Below are 24,193 nucleotides of genomic sequence, written 5' to 3'. Positions count from 1 at the left end.
TAAGCAGGGGAGGGGCCTTTTATTGACAAGTCTCCACACAGAGCTCCTTTCTACTGCTCTGCAGTACAGATGCACAGGGGGGACCTTCTCTCACCAGGACAAAGGGGTACACCTCACCTGCTTGTCCCCACTGCCAAACCCTCCCTGCTCTGTGCGTGGCCTATCGGCAAATAGGGCTTCAGATGGAGTCACTCATGCGGCTCAGGTATGGGGACCGTGTCCATGCTTGGACAGTAGAACAGGCCCACTACTACCAATGCAAGCTTCTGAAGAGCAGCTCCAAGGGCAGTCCATGACTACGGAAGGGTCTCAGGCAGAAGCCTCTCATCTTCATCCCGCCCTCTGCTGCATGCTACCAGGAACCATGAAATAAATAAATAAATACTCTGAAAAGGCTCCAGGGTAGGGGGCAGGGGCCTGAGCCAGTGCATGGCTTAAGAAGAGGTGCAGCACCCCCTTGGCAGATCACAGGGAACATAACACGGGCCATGTGACCCTATCCTACAATGTAAACTCCTCTCCAGGAACAGCCCTGAAATCCAGGTGGTCCTAAACTTCCCCGGACCTCAAAGGCTTTAGTCTCTGCTCTACTCACCTAGCCACGTATCCCATGAGATAAGGGCTAGAGCGATGTGGCAGTGGGAGAAAGGTGGGGTGCCCTAGACTCGGAGCAGGAAGTAGGAGTGATGTGAGGGTCCTGTAGCCACCCCAGCAGGACTTGAGGACACCAGAGGATCATGGGAGCTAAGATTCTGTAGGCAGAGCTTCCCCATACTGCCATCCACTTGACACTGGAGGACTTGACCAGCATCCTCATGTTGGGGGCCCTGGGAACTCCAATCTTATCTCTAAAAACCAACATATCCTGAGGCTATTCAAAGGGCAGAGCCAGGCCATGGTGCTAAGTCCCCTTGCAGGCTCTCTGGGGCTGACAGACTGCCCAGTACCCAACAGAGAAGAACCTCTTTACCCAACCTCAGGTCTCTTGAATCCTAAGGCCTAGCCAGCCTGACCTCGACCACCAGAGCCCAGATGAGAGCAGGCTGTGCTCAATTCTGCCCTCTGGTGGACAGTCCCTGGCCAGCCCTGAGTTAACAGGGTATAGGGTAGAGCAGGACCAACAGCCGGGACCCCAGGGGCTCCTCTCCACCTGGGCCTTAGAGCATCACCAGCCCAGCTGGAGGCAGCAGGGGAAGGGCAGGAAGGACCTAGCTGTCAGGCTACATTTGCCCAGCACAGGCCTCAGAGGACCAGAGTTGGGACAGTAGAGTCTACTGCTGGCCCCAGGACAGTTGGAGCCTGGCTTCTCTTCTCATTTGCTCAAGGTCTGATTACAGGAGGCACATACAAACACAGTCTCTCTCTGGGCTTCAGGAGCTGGAAAGAAAGAAAAACTTGGTGAGACAGTTCTTTGTACCCTTTAGGCTGGAGGCGCCAAGTACTGAATTAGCCTCCCCAGTCCTTAGACAGACCACCCACGGCCCAACCCACTCCCTGCCCTCAGACATGCAGGAGCTCTGATGCCAACAGCAGGCCTCTCCCAGGTGTTCTATGCATTGGAAATTCTTCTGGCATCAACAAAACACTTTTTTAAATTTTTTTTTTTTTAAATAAAATAACAGAGGAAATTTTCCCTAAACGTTTTAACGGTGGTTAAAAATCTCTGGGTGGTAAGATTACAGGATCATTTTTCTCTTCCTTTCTTCTTTATAATAACCTCAAAACTTTATAGTTAACAGGCATGTGCTACTTGTAAGATCAGCAGACTAAAGCCTTGCCCAACACTGCAGCACATCACAGGGCAGGAAGTGAGACCTCCCCGCAGCTGTCAGGAGCACAAATGCACATTCATGCGCCTGTGTACCCATCCATGCCCACGTCTGTCAGCAACTGACAGGCCTGTTCCCAACCACCCTGCCCAGGAGACACAGGGCAGATGTCTTCCTTTTGCTCATCTACAGGTTTTATTTACAACAAACATATACGGCATTTAGAAAAGGAAGAGAAATTACTTTGACTCTGTTAAAAATTTACTGAGGTAATGAAAAATAAGATTCAACCAGGTGGTCTTCTCTGGGAGGAAAGAGGGGAGCCTCAGGGAGTTGCCTTGCTCTGTGCAAGATCTCCTCACTCCTTCCCCACACAGCAGCCTCCCTGCCCCACTCCCTGCACCCCTCACCTGTGGCCCCCATGGAGGACTTGGGCACCTTGAAGGAGCAGCACCGGGAGCAGAAGCTGTTCCCACAGTTGCTGCAGCTCCGCTGTAGGTGGAAACAGCAGTGTCAGACAGTGGCCACCCTCAGGCACCTGACACCCCCAGTACCTCCTCCCCCATCATCCAATTCTATAAGACTAAAGAGGGGCCTCAGTGGGATAGAAATGAGACAGGACAAAACACCCAACAGAGGGCTGATCAGGGTGTGAGCCTAGGCAAGGAAAACACAGGACCTTAGCAAACAGTAGGCACTGGTCCTGTGACCAAGTGAGGACTTAGACTCCTCAAGTCGTGCATAGGCCACAGTCACAGCACAACCCTAAGCAAATACCCCCAGACTCACCCTCTTCTTCAGCACGGAGAAGGTGGCAGCACAGCCTGCACAGTTCCCTGACAAACAAAGGCAGCAGCTGAGTTACCATTCAGCCCAGGCCACTCAACCCAAACTGTTCCTGACTCTAAGGGGGACACTCAGGACCCAGCCTGGCACAGTCCAGCAATCTTACCTGGGTGCAGAGAGAAATATCTGTATTTAAAATAAGTAAAGGTACCCACTCCTCAGAGTAGCTCTCACCAAGCTACACACAGCTCTAGTCCTTGCACGCTCCCAACACCAAGTGTGCTGCACACACTCACAAGTTTGGCAGATTATCAAGGAACACCCGGAGAATCTCCTCCCTGAAATCTAGCCAAGCCAACAAGGACCTAACCCCGGTGTCCTCAATGAAGCCTACTAGATGTGACCCTTTCATAATGTCTCCTTCCAAACAACTGTCTACCGTGAAGGGCAGATACGCCTCCTAGAAACCCACACTCCTGCTTTCTGTCATCAGAAGATTCCAAGAGAAAAGCTTGAAACAGGGCACCTTCCAAGCTGACATGAAGGGCAGAATCTCAAGCACTGGTGGCAAACAGCAACACAAACCTTCCTAAGCCACAAGCACAATGAGATGGAGGAGCTTCTGACAGTGGCAGAGCAGCCAGCAGCAGCTTGGGTGATGACTGGCAGTCAGGGTGGATGGAGAAGAGAGGAGAGATGGGTTCTGGGGCCTGTTGTGACCTTGCAGGCAGCAATCAGCAGCAGAGGGCACAACTGTGACTCCTGGGTAACATGTTTGACATGACAGTCCCAAAGCTCCTTCCTTGTCACCCAGGATTGCCCACAGCTCTTGCTGAAAGGGGCTCCCTGGGATCGAGGACAACAGACCAAGGCTGAGGTTCGGAGGCAAACATCCCTTTGCTGTTGGACAGCTCACAGCAATGTAAAGGAGAGAGAACAGGAACTCCAGGATGCTGGTTGTATAAGAAAAGGTGTTCACTGACTATGGCTCCTCCACCAGGAAGAGAGGAAAGCAGCCTGCTCAGCAAGGCAGCAGAATGACCAGACAGGACAAAGAGTCCATGTCCAAGAACTCCTCAGAAGTAGATGGAAAGCCAGGGCTTCACAGTCTCCATGCACATCTGGATTGAGAGCTGACACCAGATCACATAGTGATAGAGAACAGTCCTGCTTCTCCCAAGCCCAGTCACTCTCCCTGTTCTCAGCCACATTCTTACACTCATCCACCTCAACTCACCTAGTGACCCTGCCATGAAGAGAGAAGGGGGTGGGGGTGGGGCAGGACTCACAGGGCAGTGATCTCTAGGACAGGGGTGCTCTGGACCCTCGCCACCAAGACTCACATGTGGAGGCTCCAGAGGAAGCCCTCATCTCATCCCTCCCAAAGACCCATCTCATCTACTGACAGCCAGAATGGAAGGTCCCCTAAAGTTCATATATAGATTCCTAATCCCTGGCTAATAGCATTACAAAGTGGGGCCTTTAGCGAGTGACTGGTAGAGCATTCATGAATGAGAACACTGTTCGTAGGATGGACGCCCTAGACAGCACTTTGTCATGCCTCCCAGAAGAGCCAGCAAAAGGGTGCCCTAGACAGCACAACCCAGGCCCAGTTGTGCTGGCACCTTGATCTTAAACCCCAGCTTCTGCAATGGTGGGAAATAAAATTTTCTTCATTATGATGCACCTAGCATGGTGTATTTTCTTACAGCAGCCTGGAAGGACTAAGGGAGATCCCAGAGTAGCCTACCCCAGGCTGACCTGGGAACCTGGGCCCAAGGGCCAGCATCTTGAAGCAGAACTGTCACACCTGCCCTCAAGGCAGAGATCAGGCCCTGCTAACAATGGAACACAGGCACTGTAGCAAGGGAGGGGCAGGGGCAGGGGTGGGCAAGGAAGACCACCCTCAGACACCTGTATAGCCTCTGCTAGCCAGCTGAGGAGAATCTGACTCAAAACCAGGTCTGAAGACAGGGCTGACATTACACAGGCACTTGTAACACCAGAGCTAAGAGAAGTCACAGGGACGATGAGGAGGTAAAGGACACAGAGTGAGCTGATGATGAGCAGCTGAAGCCCAGCTCCCCCGAGAGATGAAGCTCCCAGGTACCTCAGATTATCCCTCTGCAAAACAGGAACCTCTCACTGCCTCTACTTAGAATGCACAAAGACAAAAGGTCACTTGCTGGACCAGCAGCAGTAATTCCTTTGTATCTGGAATTCACCCATTCACTCCACGCTCATACTTCCTCGAGACATATGTTTATTTCCCAAGGTTCCATGGATAGATAGCTTTACCAGTGCCTACAAGTCTTGAACTCTGTCCCTGTGGCCCAGATGTCCCCCAACTCCCCAGATTCCACCAGCCCTAACCATATACTCCCACCTCCAAACCGTTTCTTTGGCCATACCGAAGTTATTGGTTGGGTAACGCTTGCGGAGCCGCTCCGTAAGCCGTGACACCTTGCTGCGAAGCACCTCATTCTTGCTGAGGAACCCGTTGTCCTGCAGGGTCAGCTCATCCTCTGCTGGGCACGGGGCGCCCTCATCATCCTCCTATGAGAACAGCTTATTCCATTCTGTTCATCATCTATAACATCCCAGGCCCGCATGCGATGGCGCCTGGGCACGGCGGGCCCCACCAAGTGTGACACAGCCAACTCAGCAAGCTGCCCAGCCCCACCCCTTTCACCCTGCTCCTACTCACCAGCACCACCAGGTGGGTCTCCTGCCTCCCAGGGTGCGGGAAGAAGAAGAAAAAGCAGAGAGATAGCAGGAATGGAGAGGTAGGAGGGGCAGGGAACGGCTGCGCCTGCTGAGCTCTGAGCACTTCCCACAAGGGGATGTGAACAGCCTTCTTGGAGAAGTCCGCCGCTACTCTACTCTCCTGTGGTCATCATACAGCTCAACACAACAGGGTAGGAAAGGAGGCATCCCTTACTGCAGCCTTTTGGGTTAAGTGTCTCACTTAGTTCCACAGATTACAAAGAATGAATCAGGTCTGGATATAAAATGTGTTCCTTACTTGGGTCATGAAGAAAAACGCTTGAAAACCCCTGCCATAGCCATGGCCACCCTCTCCAGCCTCACAGCCTACAGTCATTATCAACCTGAGGAAACTAGAGCAGTCACAGCTGAGATGGGTTAGGCAGGTCTGGGAGGGAGGAGTCAGCAGTGTATCCAGGGCCTAGTTAAAATTCACAAGACTCTTGCTCTTCCAAGAACCTCCTACTTTCCAGAAGGACGTAAATGACAAACAGCAGTGGACAGGGACAGCAGTCAGGCTCAGTAAGCAGAGAGGCCAGAGTGCAGGACAACTCAGCAACTGCAGCATGTGACTTGCCTACATTCATTTACCACATGTGTACATGCGTGTGTGCCACAGAACACGTATGAAGGTCAGAGGACAACTTTCCAGTGTCAGTTCTCGCCCTCTCCAGCTGGGTTGTGGGGATCAGACTTGGGTCAGCAGGCTTAGCAACCAGCACCTCTAGCCACTGAGCCATCTTACTAGCTCCTGTGATGTACCCAACAGGAGACGATGGCCCTCAGTGATAGTGACTACTGCAGACTCAGAGACATTAGGAAAGTTGCAAGTCTACATTTTCTAACTAAATTTCTAACTGAAATTTGCCCTGTTTCAACCACTGGCTCAAAGGATTATTTTAAAAGTATACAAGCCAAATAAAACACATCTTCAAACTACCCGTCTAAATCACTGTCTAAATCAAGGTTGCTGAACTTTCCCTGGACTAGTGCTTGGCCATGTAACCACGTTCCCCACCCTCCCAAAGGGACATCTATGAACCTCAGTGTACAGAAAGGCTGAGGTAGAGAGCAGGGCCAACCCTTGACATCATGACCTCCAACCCAGGTGACAAACCACCAACACCCAACAGTGTCTTGCACAGGCCAGCAGAGCCATCCCTGCCTGGGCACCCAGGACAGATGATGGTAGAAGGAGCCAGTGGTCCTATTGCAACCAGTGAATTCTAGCTCAGCGAGTTCTGGCTTCCCATGTGGATGATAGAAAAACACAGACACACACACACACCTCTCAGCCCACCCAATATCTGGCCTGGTCAGTAGAGAGCACTGGGAGAGGGCCACCCACCTCAATTGCATCTTTGAACTCCTCATCTGGCTCAGCCTCCTCAGCTTCCTCCACACTGCCTGGCGTGAGGTCCTAGGAAGAAAGACTCTATAGCAAAAAGGAAGGTTGGCAATCCTGGTCCCTATAGTAGAGAGCCACCTGCTGAAAGCCAGTGGCTAGGCTCCACAACCCCAAGTCCCACCTCCAAGAAAACTGCACAGCTGCAAGAAAGATGCAAACCACACCAAGGAGCACCCTCCAGCTCCACAGGCCAGATGGACCTACAGTGGCCAACAGTCACAGAGTCACCTGAGACCAAGCCTACCTAGTAGCTAAAAGTCTTTGGCACTCATTGTGTGCCTCAGCCTTCCTTCTCTTCTGCATTCTTAACACACACCACATGGGCACCTAAAGAGGCACTGGACACAAAGCAAGTGTTCAGAAAAGCCCAGGCAGCTGTTTCCAGTGCCCTCTGCTAAGACTGCATCCCAGAGACTAGGCAGGAAGCAGCTCCTGCCAGTGGTAAGCACTCACCTCTGTTGGTGTAGGGGCAGGTGTGCTGTCCAGCACAACAGCCCTCCCCCCGGCATCCTGCAGGGCTGAGCTCTCACTGTGTTCTTCCTGCCTGGGGTTCATCCGTCGCCGCAGACAAGCCCTGTACTCAGACACCACTGCCAAGAGAACAGAGACTAATGATGAAGGTGACACGACATAGCAAGTGGTGTGGTGTGCTCCACCACACCTTTAGTCTTTTAAAAGAAAAATCTAGAAAGAATTTCCTAGCAGAGACACAATAAGTGGCACTCTGAGAGTGTTCTCCATTTTTCCTAGCAGAGACACAGTAAGTGGCACTCTGAAAGTGTTCTCCATCAACACCTGACCCTCTGCTACAGAGGGTTGGCCAGTGATCCAATTCAGTGAGTGACCCATAAACTAAGGACAGAAAGAGGAAACAAAGAAAGCGACCATCCAAGCACAGGGCCTCTCCAGACTGCCCAGCATCCAGAAGTCAGACAACAGACTTGGGTCACACAGAGATGTGGCAGCTAATCTAGGTGGCCCCAGTGCAGGAATAGGTAACAATTTAGGGAAAACCCCCCTCATCTTCTAGAAGCCGCCATATCAATAAGAGTGATGTATCTGTCTTAAAAGGGAAGGAGACCCCTCTGGTGGCAGCCACTTTAGAGAACTGTCAGCCTCCCAACCTCAGCACACTTCCAGAGATCTAACAATAGCCCTCCCAGAGATAGCTCAATGAGAAGCCGCCCCCTTGTGGCAAGCACAGCAAACAGACAGGAGCAGGAAGCCTAAACAGGTCCTCAGAGGATCCTCGGCCCACCCAGCTGTCAGGCGGCCTCTGTGGGGCTTACCTCGGAAGAATTCCCCATTTCCCAGAAAGAGTGTGCTGTTTAAAAGGGCAAGGACCCAGCAGAGAGGCAGCAGGTAGAGCATGCAAACCATGCCCAGAAGAGCGCCATAGAACCTGGATGAACAGAAAGTCCAATGTCAGAAATGGTGGGGAGCACCCAGGGGAGCAACAGCTCTGGCACAAACTGACAAGACCTGCCAAGCAAGCCCCTGCTGTGGAAGAACCACACTGCTGTCTCCTATCAAGTGAGACTGACGGGGACGCCCACCACACTGTGTCTTGGGTGGGAGCCCACACACAGCTCAGCTGCTACTGCTCCAGGGTCTGGGCTCTCAAGTCTAGACACAGGTTTGGGCCTGAAACAAAGCACCACTTGTCTCTGTGGCAAGTCCCTTAGTTCTCAAGCATGACTTCCTTTACCTATACAGTACAGGTCACCTATACTGCACGGGCCGCTAGAAAGAGTTAAGACAGGAACCTCTGAGCACGGGCACAAAGTGAAACCTAGATAGACCAAGTTATCGTGATTATTGACATAGGAAAACCTCAAAAATGTGCATTCATTTATACAGTAATCTTATCTTTTAAGTTTATTCCTGAAAATTTTTCAAAAAATTAAAACTAAAGTCCATAAAAATATTCACTGTAGGGCTAATAATGAAAAGTAGAAATCATCTAAATATACAACAGAACACTTCCATAAATTATAATCACTCACAGTCCACATCATAAAGTAATTCCAAAGACACTGCTGCAGCCACTTACGATGTAATTAGTGAAGAGAAAGAAATCTCATACACAGGCTAGAGTGTGGCTCACTGGCCTAGGACACTTTTGGCTCTTGCAGAGGACCACGGTTTGATTACCAGCAACTACAACCTATACTGTATGTATATTAGTATATGTGTATGTGTATATCTATACAGACAAACCACTCATATACATATAATTAAATGAATAAATGTAAAAAGACACCTCGCATTCCACATGAGGCACACGAGGAGCAGCTCCAGAAGGCAGCAGAACATAGGTCAGCTGCTGGCGCAGATGACAGATTACAGAGTGAGTTACTTGCCTATATTAAAGGACTGTTACTGTGGAGCTTTTTAAAAAACACCTAAGCAACCATCTAGAGCTCAAAAACCTACGTGCAGACCCACACCCTAGGGCCATAGGGTGCTCTTCCTCTGAAGTAGGTGGAGCAGAAGGCTTCTCAAGGCTTCACTGGAGAAAGAAGGGATTCAATCTCAATTCCTACAGAATTGTAGTGTGAAAAGGAAGGAGCCTACTCACTGTGAGGATACCACGGGGTTCTCCCAGTGAAGTACCCGGTATGCCGACTCGCAGGTATAGCACAGGCGGGCCAACAAGGCTTCCAGCTGGATCAAGCTGCAGACACAGAAGCTTCTGTGAGTGGACAGTCCCTGCTTCCTCCAAACCGAGCTAGTCACGAATCCAGGAGTACAGAAGTTATGAGGAGGTGGAACCTGGGTCCACAAGCACAGTCAGGCAGCAGTGGCCACCGTATGTAAACACTACTGAGGGAGAAGACAGCCTGGCAAAGATGTTCCAGCCCACTCCAACCCCTCCGGGAGACCCCTGCTGAGGTGAAGCAGTTCAGGTCCCTGCTATTTTTTTTTTTAATTATTTTATTGATTACAATTGGGAGGCAGCACCTTATGGAGTCAGTGCTCTCCTACCACCAAAGGGCTCATTAGAGACATGGCTGCTTCTACAGCTCGAGCAAGGAAACTGTAAGACAAATGTGAATATTCTGCCGTGCCATACAGTACGGTGGCACTGAATTACGGGGATATGATGGAAGAACACAAAACCAGCTCAAAGTGGTCCCACTGGCCAACCCCACGACATTCCAAGATGGAAGGAAGGGCTATAATAGATCAGACCCCACTGAGTGAAACAAGAATCTATGCACTCATATGATAACAAATGAGAAGCACACTTCCTCACTGCAGAATGCTAGAAGACAAATGCAAATGGAGTGGTAAGCAGAGTCACCTCTCAGCCATCACAGGAAGAAACTGATGAGGTAAGACCCACCAATGGCTTTTACAGCACCTGAGTGAATGCCGATGAGAAACAAGATATCTCGGTCTCAAAGTATCTTTCCACAGATTACTAATAACCCAGGGTAAACAAACCTTAAGTGACCAAAGTTAGTGTTCCCTGACTTCATTTGGCTCTGATATGGACTATGACCCTCCACTTTTTAGTCCTGCTCAAAATGTATGCCTTCAGTCTAGCAAGGAGCCAACACTGCAGTAAGCTCATGCTGTATCGAGTATGTTGAGGTCTCATGGAACTGCTCACCCAGACTAACAGAACACAGAACTAAACATGAGGGCTCAGGTACTTGGCAGGCAAGGTCTTGGATTTAATCTTAGCACTACAGGGAAGAAAAAAATCTCCAATGTAATATATGATCCTAGATTGGATCCTGGTCCAGGGGAAATGAATATAAAAAACTTCATCAATACAACTGGCAAAATGTGATTATGAACTATGTAGCAGATAACAGTACTAATCTATCAATAGAAATGTCCTAATTCTGAGTGTTCTGCTGGAATACATAAGACAATGTCCCTGATCTCAAGAAATAAGTGCTGAAGTGTTTGGAGCACACAGAACGCATGTCAGAAGACAGAGGCAGGCGGATCTCTGTGAGTTCAAGGCCGGTCTGGTCAACAGAGCAAGTTCCAGGATAGCCAAAGCTACACAAAGAAACCCTGTCTTGGGTTTATTTTTGTTTATTCTTCTTGTTTATTTTTGGGGGGAGGTAATGGGGGAGGAGAGTCCCAGACACCTGAATCTCCTTCCTGATACTCATAGCTCTGCTATCATCCTTGTTATATGTCAAACGCCTATACAGAGCCTGATCCAAGGAAAGGCTCAGGAAATGCCAGCTGCCATTGATGTTGGCACACTTAACAGTCTCGGCAGTCTTTTTTTTTTTTTTTTTTTTTTTTTCAAGACAGGGTTTTTGTGTAGTCCGGGCTGTCCTGGAACTCACTCTGTAGACCAGGCTGGCCTCGAACTCAGAAATCCGCTTGCCTCTGCCTCCCAAGTGCTGGGATTAAAGGCGTGCGCCACCACCGCCCGGCATTCTCGGCAGTCTTAAAGCCGTTTCCTCAAAGTGCCAGCTATGTCATGTTTAGTATGATAATAACTAATGCCAAACAATTCCTGGGTACTCAACACTCAAGCCATCTTTACAACCACCTTCTGAGTAAGCCCAGCACTATGTCTGACAGATGAGGGACCAGAGACATAAAAAACCGAGCTGTCCGACACTGCACAGAATGGAAGAGGTAGGGTTGAAGCCCTCCACCGGCTTGCACAGGTAGTACCGAAGCAAGAGCCCTATTGGTGTCTCTGGGGGAAAGAACACAGCTGTGGGAGCAGCTGAATCTGGAGTCTCAGTCACAGCTCCCTAAGCCTTTGCCTTCCTCTGTAAGTGGAGGATAATAACCCGTAAGGAGACTAAGCAGAGTGCAGCCTATGGCACAGGCAGTCTGTAGTGTGGTGCTGGCTCACTCCCCAATACTTCCTAGCCTCCCTTCAATACTTACAAGCTCTTCACCTCAGCAACAGCCTCGGGGCGGGAAAGGCGAACTCTCTGCAGGTCTTCCTGCCTTATGCTGTGGTATTTCCTCCGCATCAGCTCAGACTCAGGCAGCTGTGCCCGGCACACCTCCTGAAGGTAGCCCAGTAGTGCAGGCACCGAAATTATCAGGGCACCTACAGAGTACCATGCACCTAAGAGATCAAAAATGCCACAGTTAGAACAGTAAACAAGGCCCAGGAGCCTGCCCACTGAAGCCCACATGCTTGCTTCCTCACCTCCTCCAGGCCCCTGCTGAGAGGCCTGACATGATCACACTGTGGGTAAGACTCCAGATCTCTCCACGCTATGACCTCATCACCCCAGCTTTGTTTTCCCTTATCGATCCTATCACCACACCATGTACTGTGGATATGCTCACTGTCTCTTCTAAAAGTCAGTTCTAAACCGTGAGCACAGATGAACTCCAGCCTTGTTTAATACATTAAAAAAATGTCTCAGGGGCTGGAGAGATGTTTTAGTGGTTAAAAGAATGGGCTGCTCTGTCACAGGACCTGAGTTTGACTTCTGCCACCCACATGGTGGCTTACCACCACCTGTAAATCCAGTTCCAGAGGATCCATCTCCTTCTTCTGGCCTCCAGTGTCACTGTGTACACAGAGTACACAGACATATGTGCGGGGAAAATACCCATAAACTAAATTAGAAACGGCCACAGCACACACTGGCTCACATGTGCAGTCTGGATGCTGCTGGATCTGGATGCTGCTGGATCTGAAGGTCCCCAATCATAGAAATTTGGCCCTGTCTACCATTAGGCAGACTTGAAGCTTTTCCTTTGGCTGTGAGGATAACGTGGGGTCCTGAGGACCGAGGAACAGATAATGAGGCAAAGACAAAACTCAAAGCAGAAACTTCTCCCCTGTAACACAATATTGAAGTCCTAAGAGATATAACCAAGGAAAAATCCAACTAAGAAAAATAAAGCTGGGTATGATGTGGTTACATTTGTAGCCCCAGAATCTGAGAGGCTGAGGAAGGAAAATGGGTACTCAGGGCAAACTTGGGCTATGTGGTAAGTTTAAGGAAAGCCTGGGCTACATAGAGAACCTGTCTCAAAAAGAAAAAAAAAAAGAAAAGAAAATCAAAAAATATATACTCTTGTGTGAACTGGGGTAATTTTCAACCCACTGATTCCGTATGTCCACAGGGAACAGGAGACACTAAGAAGTGTGTGTAAGTGTGTGTGTGTGTGTGTGTGTGTGTGTGTGTGTGTGTGTGTGTGTGATGTAAGAATACATAAAGGACCAGCTCCTCAGAACATTCTACCCTGGACCCTTCACTCAATTCCTGGGGGGTAGAGATGGGGGGTGATTTATCTACAAGTACCTGACAATTCCATCCCTGAAAGGTCTGGGTCACAGCATACATAAAGAAGTCCTCAGGAGACACTGTCACCCAGGACATCTATAGTCATCACCTAACCCATATCTTCCTCATGGCTTTGTGTGGGTGCCTCTCCCCATTGCTGGTGGTCACCCAGCACATCAAGGCTCAATTGCTGGACCAGAGAAAATGACAAATATGGAAAAATAATTACTCCTCATCTCCTCCTCCTGATCCCATTACCCCATGTCATGTTGACAAGTGACCCTAAATTAGGTAGGAAAGCAAAATGGGAAAGGCTGATGTAGCCAGGGAGGACGTAGCACAGATTCAGCAGCCACAGCGTGCCGGCTGCAGATCTGTGTGAGGCACTGGGCCAAGCAACACACATAGGCTCTCATCTCATGAGCCAATGAGAAAAGACTGCTGCTATCCTCCCTTCAGAGAAAAGGAAGATAGAGTCTTGACAGATGGACAACATCATGTGCCCAAAGTCACACAGAGGCCTTTGAAGTCTCTCCAGAGCTTGTGTTCCAACACCAAACAGACCTAGAAAGAAGTGAACAGGCAAAGAGGTAGTCCCTCCCACAGATCTGAAAAATCACATTGGCCTCAAGAAGTAGTTCTTACCCTCGTTCAAAGTGAGGAACAAGATGTTGAGGCCCAGGCAAGTCAGCAAGGAACACAGAGGCATCTGCCACCTACAACACAGAGAGTTCTGATCATAAGACAGGCATTCCTCCAGCCTCAAAGAGGCCTGGCAGTGCAGACAGACAGCCCAATCTGGACACGAGGAGAAGATGGACACAAAAAACAAGGAGAAATGTACATTGGTAGGATAGGAAGCTAGCAGAGGAACAAAGAGGTGGCACATTAGCCCTGGGGTGACCAAACTGGAAGACCCACAGAACTTTCTTCCAGAGGGAAGAGTCTTTCTATTGTCTGTTGGGAAACCTGGTTGGTCACTGCTGCTTCCTGTGTTTTGCAAGGCTCTCTCACAAGGGCACTGAGAAGAAGTTCTCCTTTTAGCAGGTTCCCTTATCCTATTTCAATTTTCTAAGACCACATCAACACACCCAAGGCCACTTGCTGGACCACAGAAAATAACAGAGATGAGGAAAAACAAAACGTCCTCAGTCCCCCAGTCTACCATTTGCACAACAACTCATCAATGGGGACAAAGATCAGTGGTACATGCCTTAAATCTCAGCACTTGTGAGGTGGCTGGATCTCGGTGAGTTCCAGGACAACCAGGGATAAACAGAGAAACCCGGTATAGAAAAACCCAGAAAATAAAGTATTCACCAATACAGGAGTTGAGAAAGAACAATACAGACTTCCTTCCCCACCTGTTACTTTATCTCTTTACTTCTACAATTCTGAGCACTTATCTTACTTTGTTTTGAATATACATTCATTCAAATGGATAAAAATGCTACCTACTCTACTATATTAGAACTAACGGGCTGGGAATTTACTTCAGTGGTAGAGCACTTCTAGCAAGCACAAGGTCCTGAGCTCAGACCTTAACTAAAGAGAAAAAACTCTAAAATGAGCATGCAATACCCCTGTCACACAGAAAACACAACCAGTGTGAACTGAAGAGATGCAGCCCCAACATACAACACCACCAAATGGCAATACAGAAGTCCCTAAAGAGAGGAGAAAGAAGTGAGTCAGCTCTCCTAGGACAAGATCGTGCTGCTGGCTTAGCTGTGGAAAGAGACCTTTTTATATTTAATACAAACACAGATGTAGATTGTAGTGTGGAGGTGTTCGCCTGTAATCCCAGCACTAGAGACAGAGGCAGGAGGATCAGAATTTCAAGGTCAGTCACAGCCACAGTCAGTTGGAGGTCAGTATGGGCTACATGAGACCCTGTCTCAAAAACAATTTTAGTGACAATAAAGTAAAATAAAAAGAAGCAAGCTAGCTGGGCAGTGGTGGCGCATGCCTTTAATCCCAGCACTTGGGAGGCAGAGGCAGGCGGATTTCTGAGTTTGAGGCCAGCCTGGTCTACAGAGTGAGTTCCAGGACAGCCTGGGCTACACAGAGAAACTCTGTCTTGAAAAAAACCCAACAAACAAACAAACAAAAAAAAAAAAACACAAACAAACAAAAAAAAAAAAAGAAGCAAGCTAACAAAAAGAAGACAGTAATAACGAAGCCACTGATGCCCTCTCCTAAGGTCAATGCACACGGTGACATCAGAGCATCGAAACAAGGACTAAAAAATAACCACATCTGCTGCTAGTAAACAATGCATTCTGAATTTATATGTATTTCTTTTTAAAAGTCATCTGTTATATTTTGTGTGTGCACAAATGTGCACCAATGTGTACACATGTGGAGAGCAGAGGACAGTTCACAGGAGTCAGTTCTCTCCCTCTACTGGGTAGCTTCTGGGATTGAACTCAAGCCCTTAGTCTTGGAATCAAGAGCCTTTACCCATGAGCCATCTTGCCTGCCAACAAATGTATTTCCTCATGTTTTAATTTTAAAAATCTACAACTACTAAGTGAATTTAACTAGTTAACATGGGACTTTTAATTTATGTGTGTGTCTAATCACACTGAACCCTAAGCTCACCAACTCAGTCAAGCTAACTCATCAGTAAGCTCCCAGAATCTCTGGTCGCCACCTCCCGGGGCACACACCACTACACCTGGCTTTGTATGCACGTAGGTGCTAGAGACCCAAAGCTAGGTGATCCTGCTTGTGCAGAAGCACTTTACCAAATGAGCCACCTCCCCAGCCTGGGCTCTCAGCTTCTAATCAAGATTATAAGGCAAGGAAATAACTCTTCATAGACTTTCTCATGAAGTCAAACACATTTCACCATGTCTCAAAACCACAGGGAGTTGACTTCACTGACAGTTGGATCCTAGGAGACACAGGAAGCCAAGTAGCTGATCCTAGAAGAGTCTTAAAATTGTACTGTGGCTCCAGACCCAACAGCCAAACTCCAAGATTTGGTCCCTCTTCAGTCAAACTCTCTTTACTGAAAAAAGAACAATCAAAAGCATAAACTAATCTGACAGCCACTGTCACAGACCAGTGATCCCTCTGCCAGCATCTAGAGACTACCGCTGGGAGAGCTCCCCCTCCATCCAGCTCCACATTGCTCTCCCTATATCCTCAGACCTGAATCAAGATAATGGAAAAGCTTAAAGTTAGTGCGCCAAGAAGCACTATACTGCCAGCAGAGAAAAGTAGAACAGGGTATATGTAACTTGTGTGCTTTGCCTGAATGGGCAAAACAGGGGGACAGACAGACAGGACGAGAACGGCAGAATACGCAGCTGCAGTTCTCTAGAACTGTTCCCCTCCCCTAAAAAGACGAGGGTTCATTTTGGTCAAGGAGAGCTCATTCTGGCTTGGAAAGAGGAGAGAAAGGCCTCTTGTGCTGCCTATGGCTTGCACTCAGAGCACATGGCTCTCCCAGCACAGAGCGTAGCTGTGAGCACTGACCCCCATCTCTAGACATAGATTCACCAGGGGAGGGTGAGAACGGGGGGGGGGGGTAGGAATGCAGGCCTCCTCAAGGAGTCACTAATAAGTGGCTTACCCAGAGGTTTGTTCAGGCTGGGAACTCAAAAGAATACAAATATGAAGTGGTCCCCTATTTCTAGACAGAGACAAGGATACCAACTCAACAGCACCCTTCAAGGTAACGGAGCACCACTCCTCCAGCCTTCCACCAGTCTTCTTTGGCACCTAAAGCAGTTGCATGTCTTTAAAATGATCTGATGCTTCCAGGACAGCCGGGGCTATACAAAGAAACCGTGTCTCGAAAAAACAAAACAAAAAATGTTCTGATAGAAACCAGAAGCTTGCTTTTTATGAATAAGCATGCAAGAACCCATGATTTTGTCTGCAACTTCAGGGGATTCACCCTTAAACCTGTCCACAGGTTCCAACTTAAGAACCTACTATGAGCTGGTGAGACAGCTCAGCAGGTAAGGTGTTTGCAGCCAAGCCTGCAGGCCTGAGTTTCATCTCTGGGGACCATGTAGTAGAAGGAGAGAGTCAACTACTCCAAGTTGTCCTCTGGTGTACACACACACACAACTCTTCCCTTTTCTACTTTGGACACAAATTTATGGTGTAATGCCACATTAAGGGCACAATATTTCCTTTTGAAAAGAAAGTCTTTAGCTTGAATGAAATCCAGTTTTTTATCTAACTTCCAGTTAAAGAGCTATATACAGCTAACCAGACAATTCTCAGAAGGCAATTCTCCAGGACAGTGAGTCTAGTCACTTCAGAAAACCAGTGCATGAAACAAGAGCCTGGTTTAGTTTGAAAAAGACTTATAGGACATAAAAAACATACAAAATGCAGTGCTGGATGGAACTTGACAGGAGATGCAAAACAAGTGTCTATGACATCCTTGGAAAAAATAGGAAAGTGGGAACTGACCAAAGAAAGATATCAAAGAATTACTTCTAATTAAGTATAACATTATTTTGATGATATCAAATGCCTTTATTGAAAAACATAAACTGAAGTAATCAGAAATGCAAAGACATTTATTTGCAATTTAGGCTATCTTTTTGTTTTGTTCTTTTTGGGAGTTGTGGTTTTGAGTCAAGGTGCTATATAGCTCAGGCTGGCCCCAAACTTGCTATGGAGCTAAAGATGTGATTTTTGAATTTCTGATCCTCCTGTCTCTACCTCCTAAATTCTGGAATTATAGGACTATTCTCAGATAAAATACTTTTTAACATAAATAAAGCCAGGAGTTGAAAAGATGGTTCATTGGTTAAGATCCAGGCTCAGTTCCTAGCACTCCCACAGAGACTCATGACCATCTGTAACTCCAGTACCAGGTGATCCAACAACCTTTCCTGGCCTCTAAGGACACCAAACACATGGTGTACATAAATATATACAGGCAATACAGCCATACACATAAAATCTAAAATGTAGTTAAACCACATAAGGAAAAAAATTTTAATGTAAAAAAAGACAGGCTAGGCATGGTGATGCATGCATGCCCTTAATCACAGCACTCCAGATAGTGGCAGACAGAACTCTGTGAGTTCCAGGACAGCCAGGGATACAATGAGACCATGGCTCAAACACACACACACAAAAAAAAAAAAAAAAAAAAAAAAAAAAAAAGGAAAAAAAAAACATTTTAAAGCAAGTTGGTCCCAGTACTTGTGAGTCTGAAACAGACTGCTTGTTAAGTCTGAGAGCAGCCTGAACTCTGAGTTCCGGATCAGCTTGTACTGGATATAATAAGACACTATCTCATTAACAAAAGGAAAAGGAAAGGAAGCTAGAGCCGGGCGGTGGTGGCGCACGCCTTTAATCCCAGCACTTGGGAGGCAGAGGCAGGCGGATTTCTGAGTTCGAGGCCAGCCTGGACTACAGAGTGAGTTCCAGGACAGCCAGGGCTACACAGAGAAACCCTGTCTCGAAAAACCAAAAAAAAAAAAAAAAAAAGAAAGGAAGCTAGAAGAAAATTACAGAGGATAAAAAAATGAAGGAAAATAGGAAAAAACTGAGAACCATAATCCTAAATAAGAAATGAAAATGGCATCTACTTTTTTTTTAATTTGTAGTTGAGGTTTGTTTAAAATTATAACTTGATGGTAAGATAGCTTACCCAGTAGGGTGCTTGCTGCTAAGTCTGTGTCTGACCCCTAGAATCCACCATGGAAGAAGATTAACTCCCAAAAGCTGCCCTCTGACCTGCACACAATACCACATGCATACAAAATAATAAAATCAAGATTTTAATATTAAGTATGTTAATATTTGGGGAGAAAGGGGGAAAAAAATCCATAAGTCTACTCTAAGCCATACTAGGCCAATGTCCAAGGCCTTCTGGCAGTCCCTAAGAGAAGTTTATCCATTCAGAGTCCTGATGAAGACCCAGTGGCTCCCAGTTCCCACCCTTCCAGCATAGAGCTAGAACATAGGTAGCCCTGAATAAATCTAGAGGTCACACAACTAGTCTCTCCAGAACTAGTCATCACTAGAGCAGAAAGGACAGCCCAACTACTGCCTAACTGGCCAGAACTGCTAACGACCAGGGAGACAGGAGAGCCCAAAGGAAGAACCACCCCTAAAGTCTGTACCTTAGCAAGTATCGAACACCGTCACCCGCATCCTTCAGGGGTTCCAGGTAGATCTCCAGCCTCTTGTAGGACAGAACCAGATTGAAGAGATCAAACGCTGTTGACTTGGCAGGGGCAGGTGAACACTCAGAGAGAACCTCAGGCATCCCGCTGGGGCTCGTCTCTGGTCCACTCAGGTCCCGATCCGAAGAAGTCTGCATTCTGTAATCGTAATTCCCACACTCACAATGCACTTCCAGTCTTCAATACATTTCCCCTTGCATTAGCTCCTGTGGTTCTTAGGTTAACCGTGTGAGGTAAGCGGGATACGCATTTCACACTGAAAGAAACTTTGTTCCGACTGAAGTACAGCAGGGTGAACGGGATATCTTAGATACAAAGCCTGTTCTTCATGAGCCCCTCCAGCGCTCTTTTGCTCACAGACTTTTCAAGAGCATGCAAACCATTAATAACCAGGTTGCTGAAGGGAGGCAGTTGGTAATCCCAGGAGAAAAGATGTCCTGGGACATCTTTCTCCTATCTTTATCTGGTAATCCCTACTCATCCTGCAGGTGTCAGGGCCAGGGGGATCATCTTGCTCTGGGAAGTCTTTATGAAGACTTCCAGTGTACACTACTAGGAGACCCTTACCAGGGCTCCCAAAGGTTCATGATTTTTTCCTAACACTCTTATCACGCTCTTAACCCTGGCTTCCCATTCATTACTTGGAAAGAAGCGGACTGGACCCCAAACTCTCGTTAGGATGAGCTAGGAAGAAAGGAAACCCGGGCAAGCGCGAGACAGGCTTAGCAGGTTAGTGCCGACAAAGGCCTGACCACCATCACCTCCGAGGCCGCGCAATGCAGGCCACGCCTAAGTCGCTGTGCCAGCAGGTGGCGGCCCCCACCCGGTGGGAGCGCCAGGCTCTGTAAATAAATACAGTGGGGTTGGGGCGTCACCTACCCGGACGCTGTCCCAGGAAAGGGAGGGGGAGGGACGGCCAAGGGAACTGAAGGCCACCAAGCCCCGGAGCAGTCCCTCGGGCCCGCCCTACCCCACGCAGCGCCACCTCCCACCGACGCTCCGAAGTTGCAGGTCCCCCAGAGAACCGTCCGCCCTTCCACCGCCGTCGCTTCCGGGACGCGACTCACTCTGCGGTGGCGCGCCCGTGACGTCACTGCGCCCGTCCCGCCTTGGGTCGGGCCTCCGGGTTTAGCCCCTCCCACCCAGGCGCAGGTGAGCGAGTGCATCGATACTACGCCTGCGCAGTCTTCCCTCTGTGGCTAATTTCTGGTTAACTCCGTTCCTGCCACACAAAAGATGACTCACTTAATGCCCTCGAGCCCCAGGACCTAATGCCTGGGAACCAGTCTAGCTCTGGAACATTACAGCAAGGACAGTTAGAGAGCCTAGGGTGGGTGACACACTTGTAACCACAGCCTTTGGGTTTCTAAGGCTGGAGTATCACTAGTTCAAAGCCAGCCTTGGCTATGGGCTCAAAAAAAAAAAAAAAAAAAAAAAAAAAAAAAAAAAAGGAGTGTGTGTGTGTGTGTGTGTGTGTGTGTGTGTGTGTAGAATGAAAAAGAAGGAAAATTTGGATAGAAGTTCCGAGAGCCTAGGAAAGGCAGAAAACACAAAAACATATCTTGTATGTCAGGTGCCGAGCAGAAACAGAACAGTGGTGGGCCACAGCTGCTGTGTTCAAGATCCTGTGCAGGCTGTTCCTAGCTCTGTCCTCTTCTCATCTTGTGACCCAGCTGGTGTCCCTTAAAACACAGTTCCCATGGGTTTGCTTTAACCAGCAGCCAGGCAGTACACTAAGCTTTTTGTGCACACTATCTTATCTGTTCCTCCTTCAATAACCCTATTGGGGTTATCACCATTTCACAGATGAGAAACTGTAGTCATGGTAAGTAACTTCTTTAATGTCACAGCACATAAACCTCTTGGAACTGGGATTTGAGCCAAATATATCACTGCATGCCAGTAACCCCATCCAGACTTACCCACATGAGTCTGCATCTACTGGCTTCAGCTATCCTGCTGTTCTCTCTCAAGAGCCTCAGTCTCAGCCAGCTGAACCTTCTTTGTTACCTGCAAGGGCCCTGGACTCCTGCCAAATCCTCAAATTGCTTGTCACACCTGCCTGCCCTGCTTCTTGCTTCCATCCAAACCCAAGTAAGCCATCTTAGCAAGAGTCAGATATGGCTTCTCAGCCGACAATAACCATTCCTGAACCACCCCAAAGCTTCACTGACATCTCTCTCATCCCACATCTTTTTCAGAGAAACAGGCACATCTGCTCCTCCAGCCAGGACTCAGCTGTACTGGGAATCCCAACTCTTCCCACTTCCTTAAGGCTGGTCACTGTCCCACTGAAATCTTTACTCTCAATAACGCCCCTTCTCCTGGAGACAAAACCCACAGGAAATTTATTTACCTCCACTTTTGTTTCCTCATCTGACTTGCTCTCTCTCCTGCTCACCCCTCATCAACTATAATCCCGTCTTCCTGGGTCACCTTCCTGGCTGCTTAACCCAATGGACACTTCCAGTCTTCCTTGCAGGAAGCTCTTATCAACACTGGACACCTCCCCGTTCTGCCTTTGTCCACCTTGACATCCAGAAGATCACCTCTCTTGTGGGGAGCCAACAGAAGGCAGCTATCATCCTTGCAGCCATCTTGAGCCATATACCCTGACAAGAGACTTGTTTTCAACAGCCTGCAACAGCTGAGCACACTCTGATAACATCTTGTTTTAGATACCCAGGATTTTTCCCTTGGGTGTGTGTGACTTAAAGGTGTGACTTGAGGAGTCAGACTTATAAAAGGCGAGAGGCAGACAGAAGACAGAGCTGGGAAACTTGGAACTTGGAGGCACTAGGGACCAGGAACTAGGGGCTTGGGACTTGGACTAGGAACAAGAAACTTGGAAAGAGAGAAGAAGAGAGACTTGAGAATAAATGGGACTGAATCACAATCTGTCTGGTCTCCATTCTTCGCATCCATCCTCACTCTCTCTCTTGCTGAACCCTGACCCACAGACCGGAGCAGCAGTATGAGCTGGGACAATTTAGCCCCCAAAGCTTGGGGCAGTGCGGATTCCAACATTTGGCAGAGTGGTCCCGACACTCTCTTGGCCTCCTACCCTCGAGGTCTTCTTGGGGTTTTTCTTCCCTTGAATGTCGTCTATCTGCCACTCTCCTTGCTTCTACCCCCACCCCCAGGGGGATTGCATTCACATTCAACATTAGCTGTTAGCTAATGTCTCCAGAAGCTAGAGCGCTGGCACATAGTAGGTATGCTGTGAATGGATAAAGGGCTTGCACCGTGTTCCATTAGGAGATGCTCACAGGATCTCTTGCGGTTATCTCTTATCACTGTATGCAAATTTGCAGTTACCTCAAAATGAAGTGCTTAGGAATGTAGAAATGCTGTGAAGGGCTGTTTTGCAGGCCCAACCTGAGGGGGGTGGGAGGATCTTGCCTTGCTTGAGTTACTTGGTTGCTTTTTCCAACTGTAGAGCATGGGTGATCACAGGAGCAACTTCACAGGGTAAAATTACAGTGAGCGAAAGATGGAAATTCCTTTGGTTTGTTTTGGTTTAGTTTGGTTTTTTGGTGGGTTTGTTGGTTTGGTTTGGGTTGGGCTTGGGGGTTTTGTTTCTTTGTTTGTTGGTTTGTTTGTTTGAGACAGGGTTTCTCTGTGTAGTGCTAGCTGTCCTGTAACTCGCCCTAAAGACCAGACTGGCCTCTGCTTCTTGAGCGTTGAGATTAAAGGTGTGCAGTACCTCTGCCAGGCTCCCCAGCATGTTCTCAAAACCTGTGAACTGGCAAGATGACTTGGTGGATAAAACACTAGCTGTACAAACCCGAGGACTGAGTCAATCCCCCAGTCCCATGGTGAAGGAGAAGAACCAACTTCCCAGAACTATCCTCTTTCCTCCTCTCATGCACCACGACACATGCATACTGCACACACGTGCACACACACACTCTACACACACACAAATATACTACACACACATATACATAGACACACACACACACTAGCACTTGCTGCTCTGGCAGAGGACCCGGTATTGGTTCCCAGCATCTATATGGTGGCTCATAACCTTCTGTAATCACAGCCCCAGGAGATCCCATGCCCTCTTCTAACTTCCACAGGCACTGCACACATGTAGTGCACATACATACATACATGCATACATGTATACATACAGCAAAACACTCAAATGCATAAAATAAAAATAAATGATTTTCTATAATGAGAATTTTGGGTTCTTTTTAAAAAAAAATAACATTGCTATAAGAATATTATTTTATTTTAATCCCAGGTGTGGGATATGGGGCTACTTCAGATTATCCACAGCAGCTGACTATGATTTGCCTCAGGCTTTAGCAGGGGTGTGATTTTGCCAACTGCAGATAACTTTTGTGATTGTGTGGTGTTTGGAATTCTGGGAAATTTTCAGAGGGTGTATTTAGGGCCCTGAGAGGCAGGGTGGTGTTTGTTGGTTGCTCTTGATCGCACAGAGATTGTTAAGTAGTTGTGTGCAATGAAAAAACAACAAGAAGAAATGGTGGCGAAAATGAAACTTTCTTCAAGGAACTCAATGTTCCCCATGAGCAGGGAGTAGTCTGATGATGACGTCACCTCTCTCAGACCCCTGACTTTATTTACGGATCTCTCTTCCTTCCTCTCTATCCTGTTTTCTCTCTTACCTAGTATGCAGGGGTGGAAAGGGTAGAAGAGAGCCCACAAAGTAGCTAAGGTCAGATATGACTTTTAGATGTTAGTAGGAGATAGAGAGGAGGCTTAGCAGTGAGGAGCACTTGCTAAGAAACCATGAGGGCTCGGGGCTGGAGAGATGGCCCAGTGGTTAAGAGCACTGACTGCTCTTCCAGAGTCCTGAGTTCAATTCTCAGCACCCACGTGGTGGCTCGTGACAATCTGTAATGGGATTTGAAGCCCTCTTCTGGTGTGTCTGAAGACAGCTACAGTGTACTCATGTACATAAAACAAATAAATAAATCTTAAAACAGAGAAATCATGAGGGTCAAAGTTCAGATTCCACTACCTACATAATGAGAGTCTTAAATAGGCCTGCATCTACAGGTCCACAGATCTGGCGCC

The 24,193-nt window shown here is 48.0% G+C and overlaps 1 protein-coding gene across 2 annotated transcripts; it reads right to left on the bottom strand.

Moving 5' to 3' along the window:
• Positions 1 to 20,212, bottom strand: Zfyve27 (zinc finger FYVE-type containing 27). 2 transcript variants are annotated; one of them, XM_034508644.2, is made up of 13 exons: positions 20,021 to 20,212; positions 19,079 to 19,279; positions 13,617 to 13,687; positions 11,608 to 11,794; positions 9,311 to 9,406; positions 8,019 to 8,131; positions 7,183 to 7,319; positions 6,670 to 6,741; positions 5,263 to 5,283; positions 4,967 to 5,111; positions 2,559 to 2,605; positions 2,180 to 2,261; positions 1 to 1,377 (listed from the first exon to the last, which is right to left on the bottom strand). In XM_034508644.2, the coding sequence occupies exons 2-13, from the start codon at positions 19,276 to 19,278 to the stop codon at positions 1,313 to 1,315; spliced, it is 1,236 nt and encodes a 411-aa protein (XP_034364535.1). In that variant the 5' UTR covers position 19,279; positions 20,021 to 20,212; the 3' UTR covers positions 1 to 1,312. The 2 variants fall into 2 exon arrangements, with proteins under 2 accessions (XP_034364535.1, XP_034364543.1); XM_034508652.1 differs by lacking the exon at positions 5,263 to 5,283 and having other exon boundaries at positions 20,021 to 20,198.
• Between the last annotated feature and the right edge of the window lie 3,981 nt (positions 20,213 to 24,193).

The sequence above is a fragment of the Arvicanthis niloticus genome, chromosome 1 (genome assembly GCF_011762505.2).
Source record: "Arvicanthis niloticus isolate mArvNil1 chromosome 1, mArvNil1.pat.X, whole genome shotgun sequence".
Lineage (NCBI taxonomy): Eukaryota > Metazoa > Chordata > Mammalia > Rodentia > Muridae > Arvicanthis > Arvicanthis niloticus.
This window is presented reverse-complemented; position numbering and strand designations above follow the sequence as displayed.

Excerpts from the sequence above, each read along its gene's own strand:
- Zfyve27 (XM_034508644.2), bottom strand. The coding sequence starts at position 19,278 with ATGCAGACTTCTTCGGATCGGGACCTGAGTGGACCAGAGACGAGCCCC. Across the intron at positions 8,132-9,310 it reads AACCCCGTGGTATCCTCACA|GTTCTATGGCGCTCTTCTGG; the intron begins GTGAGTAGGCTC and ends CTGTTCATCCAG. Across the intron at positions 7,320-8,018 it reads AAATGGGGAATTCTTCCGAG|TGGTGTCTGAGTACAGGGCT; the intron begins GTAAGCCCCACA and ends TTCTCTTGGCAG.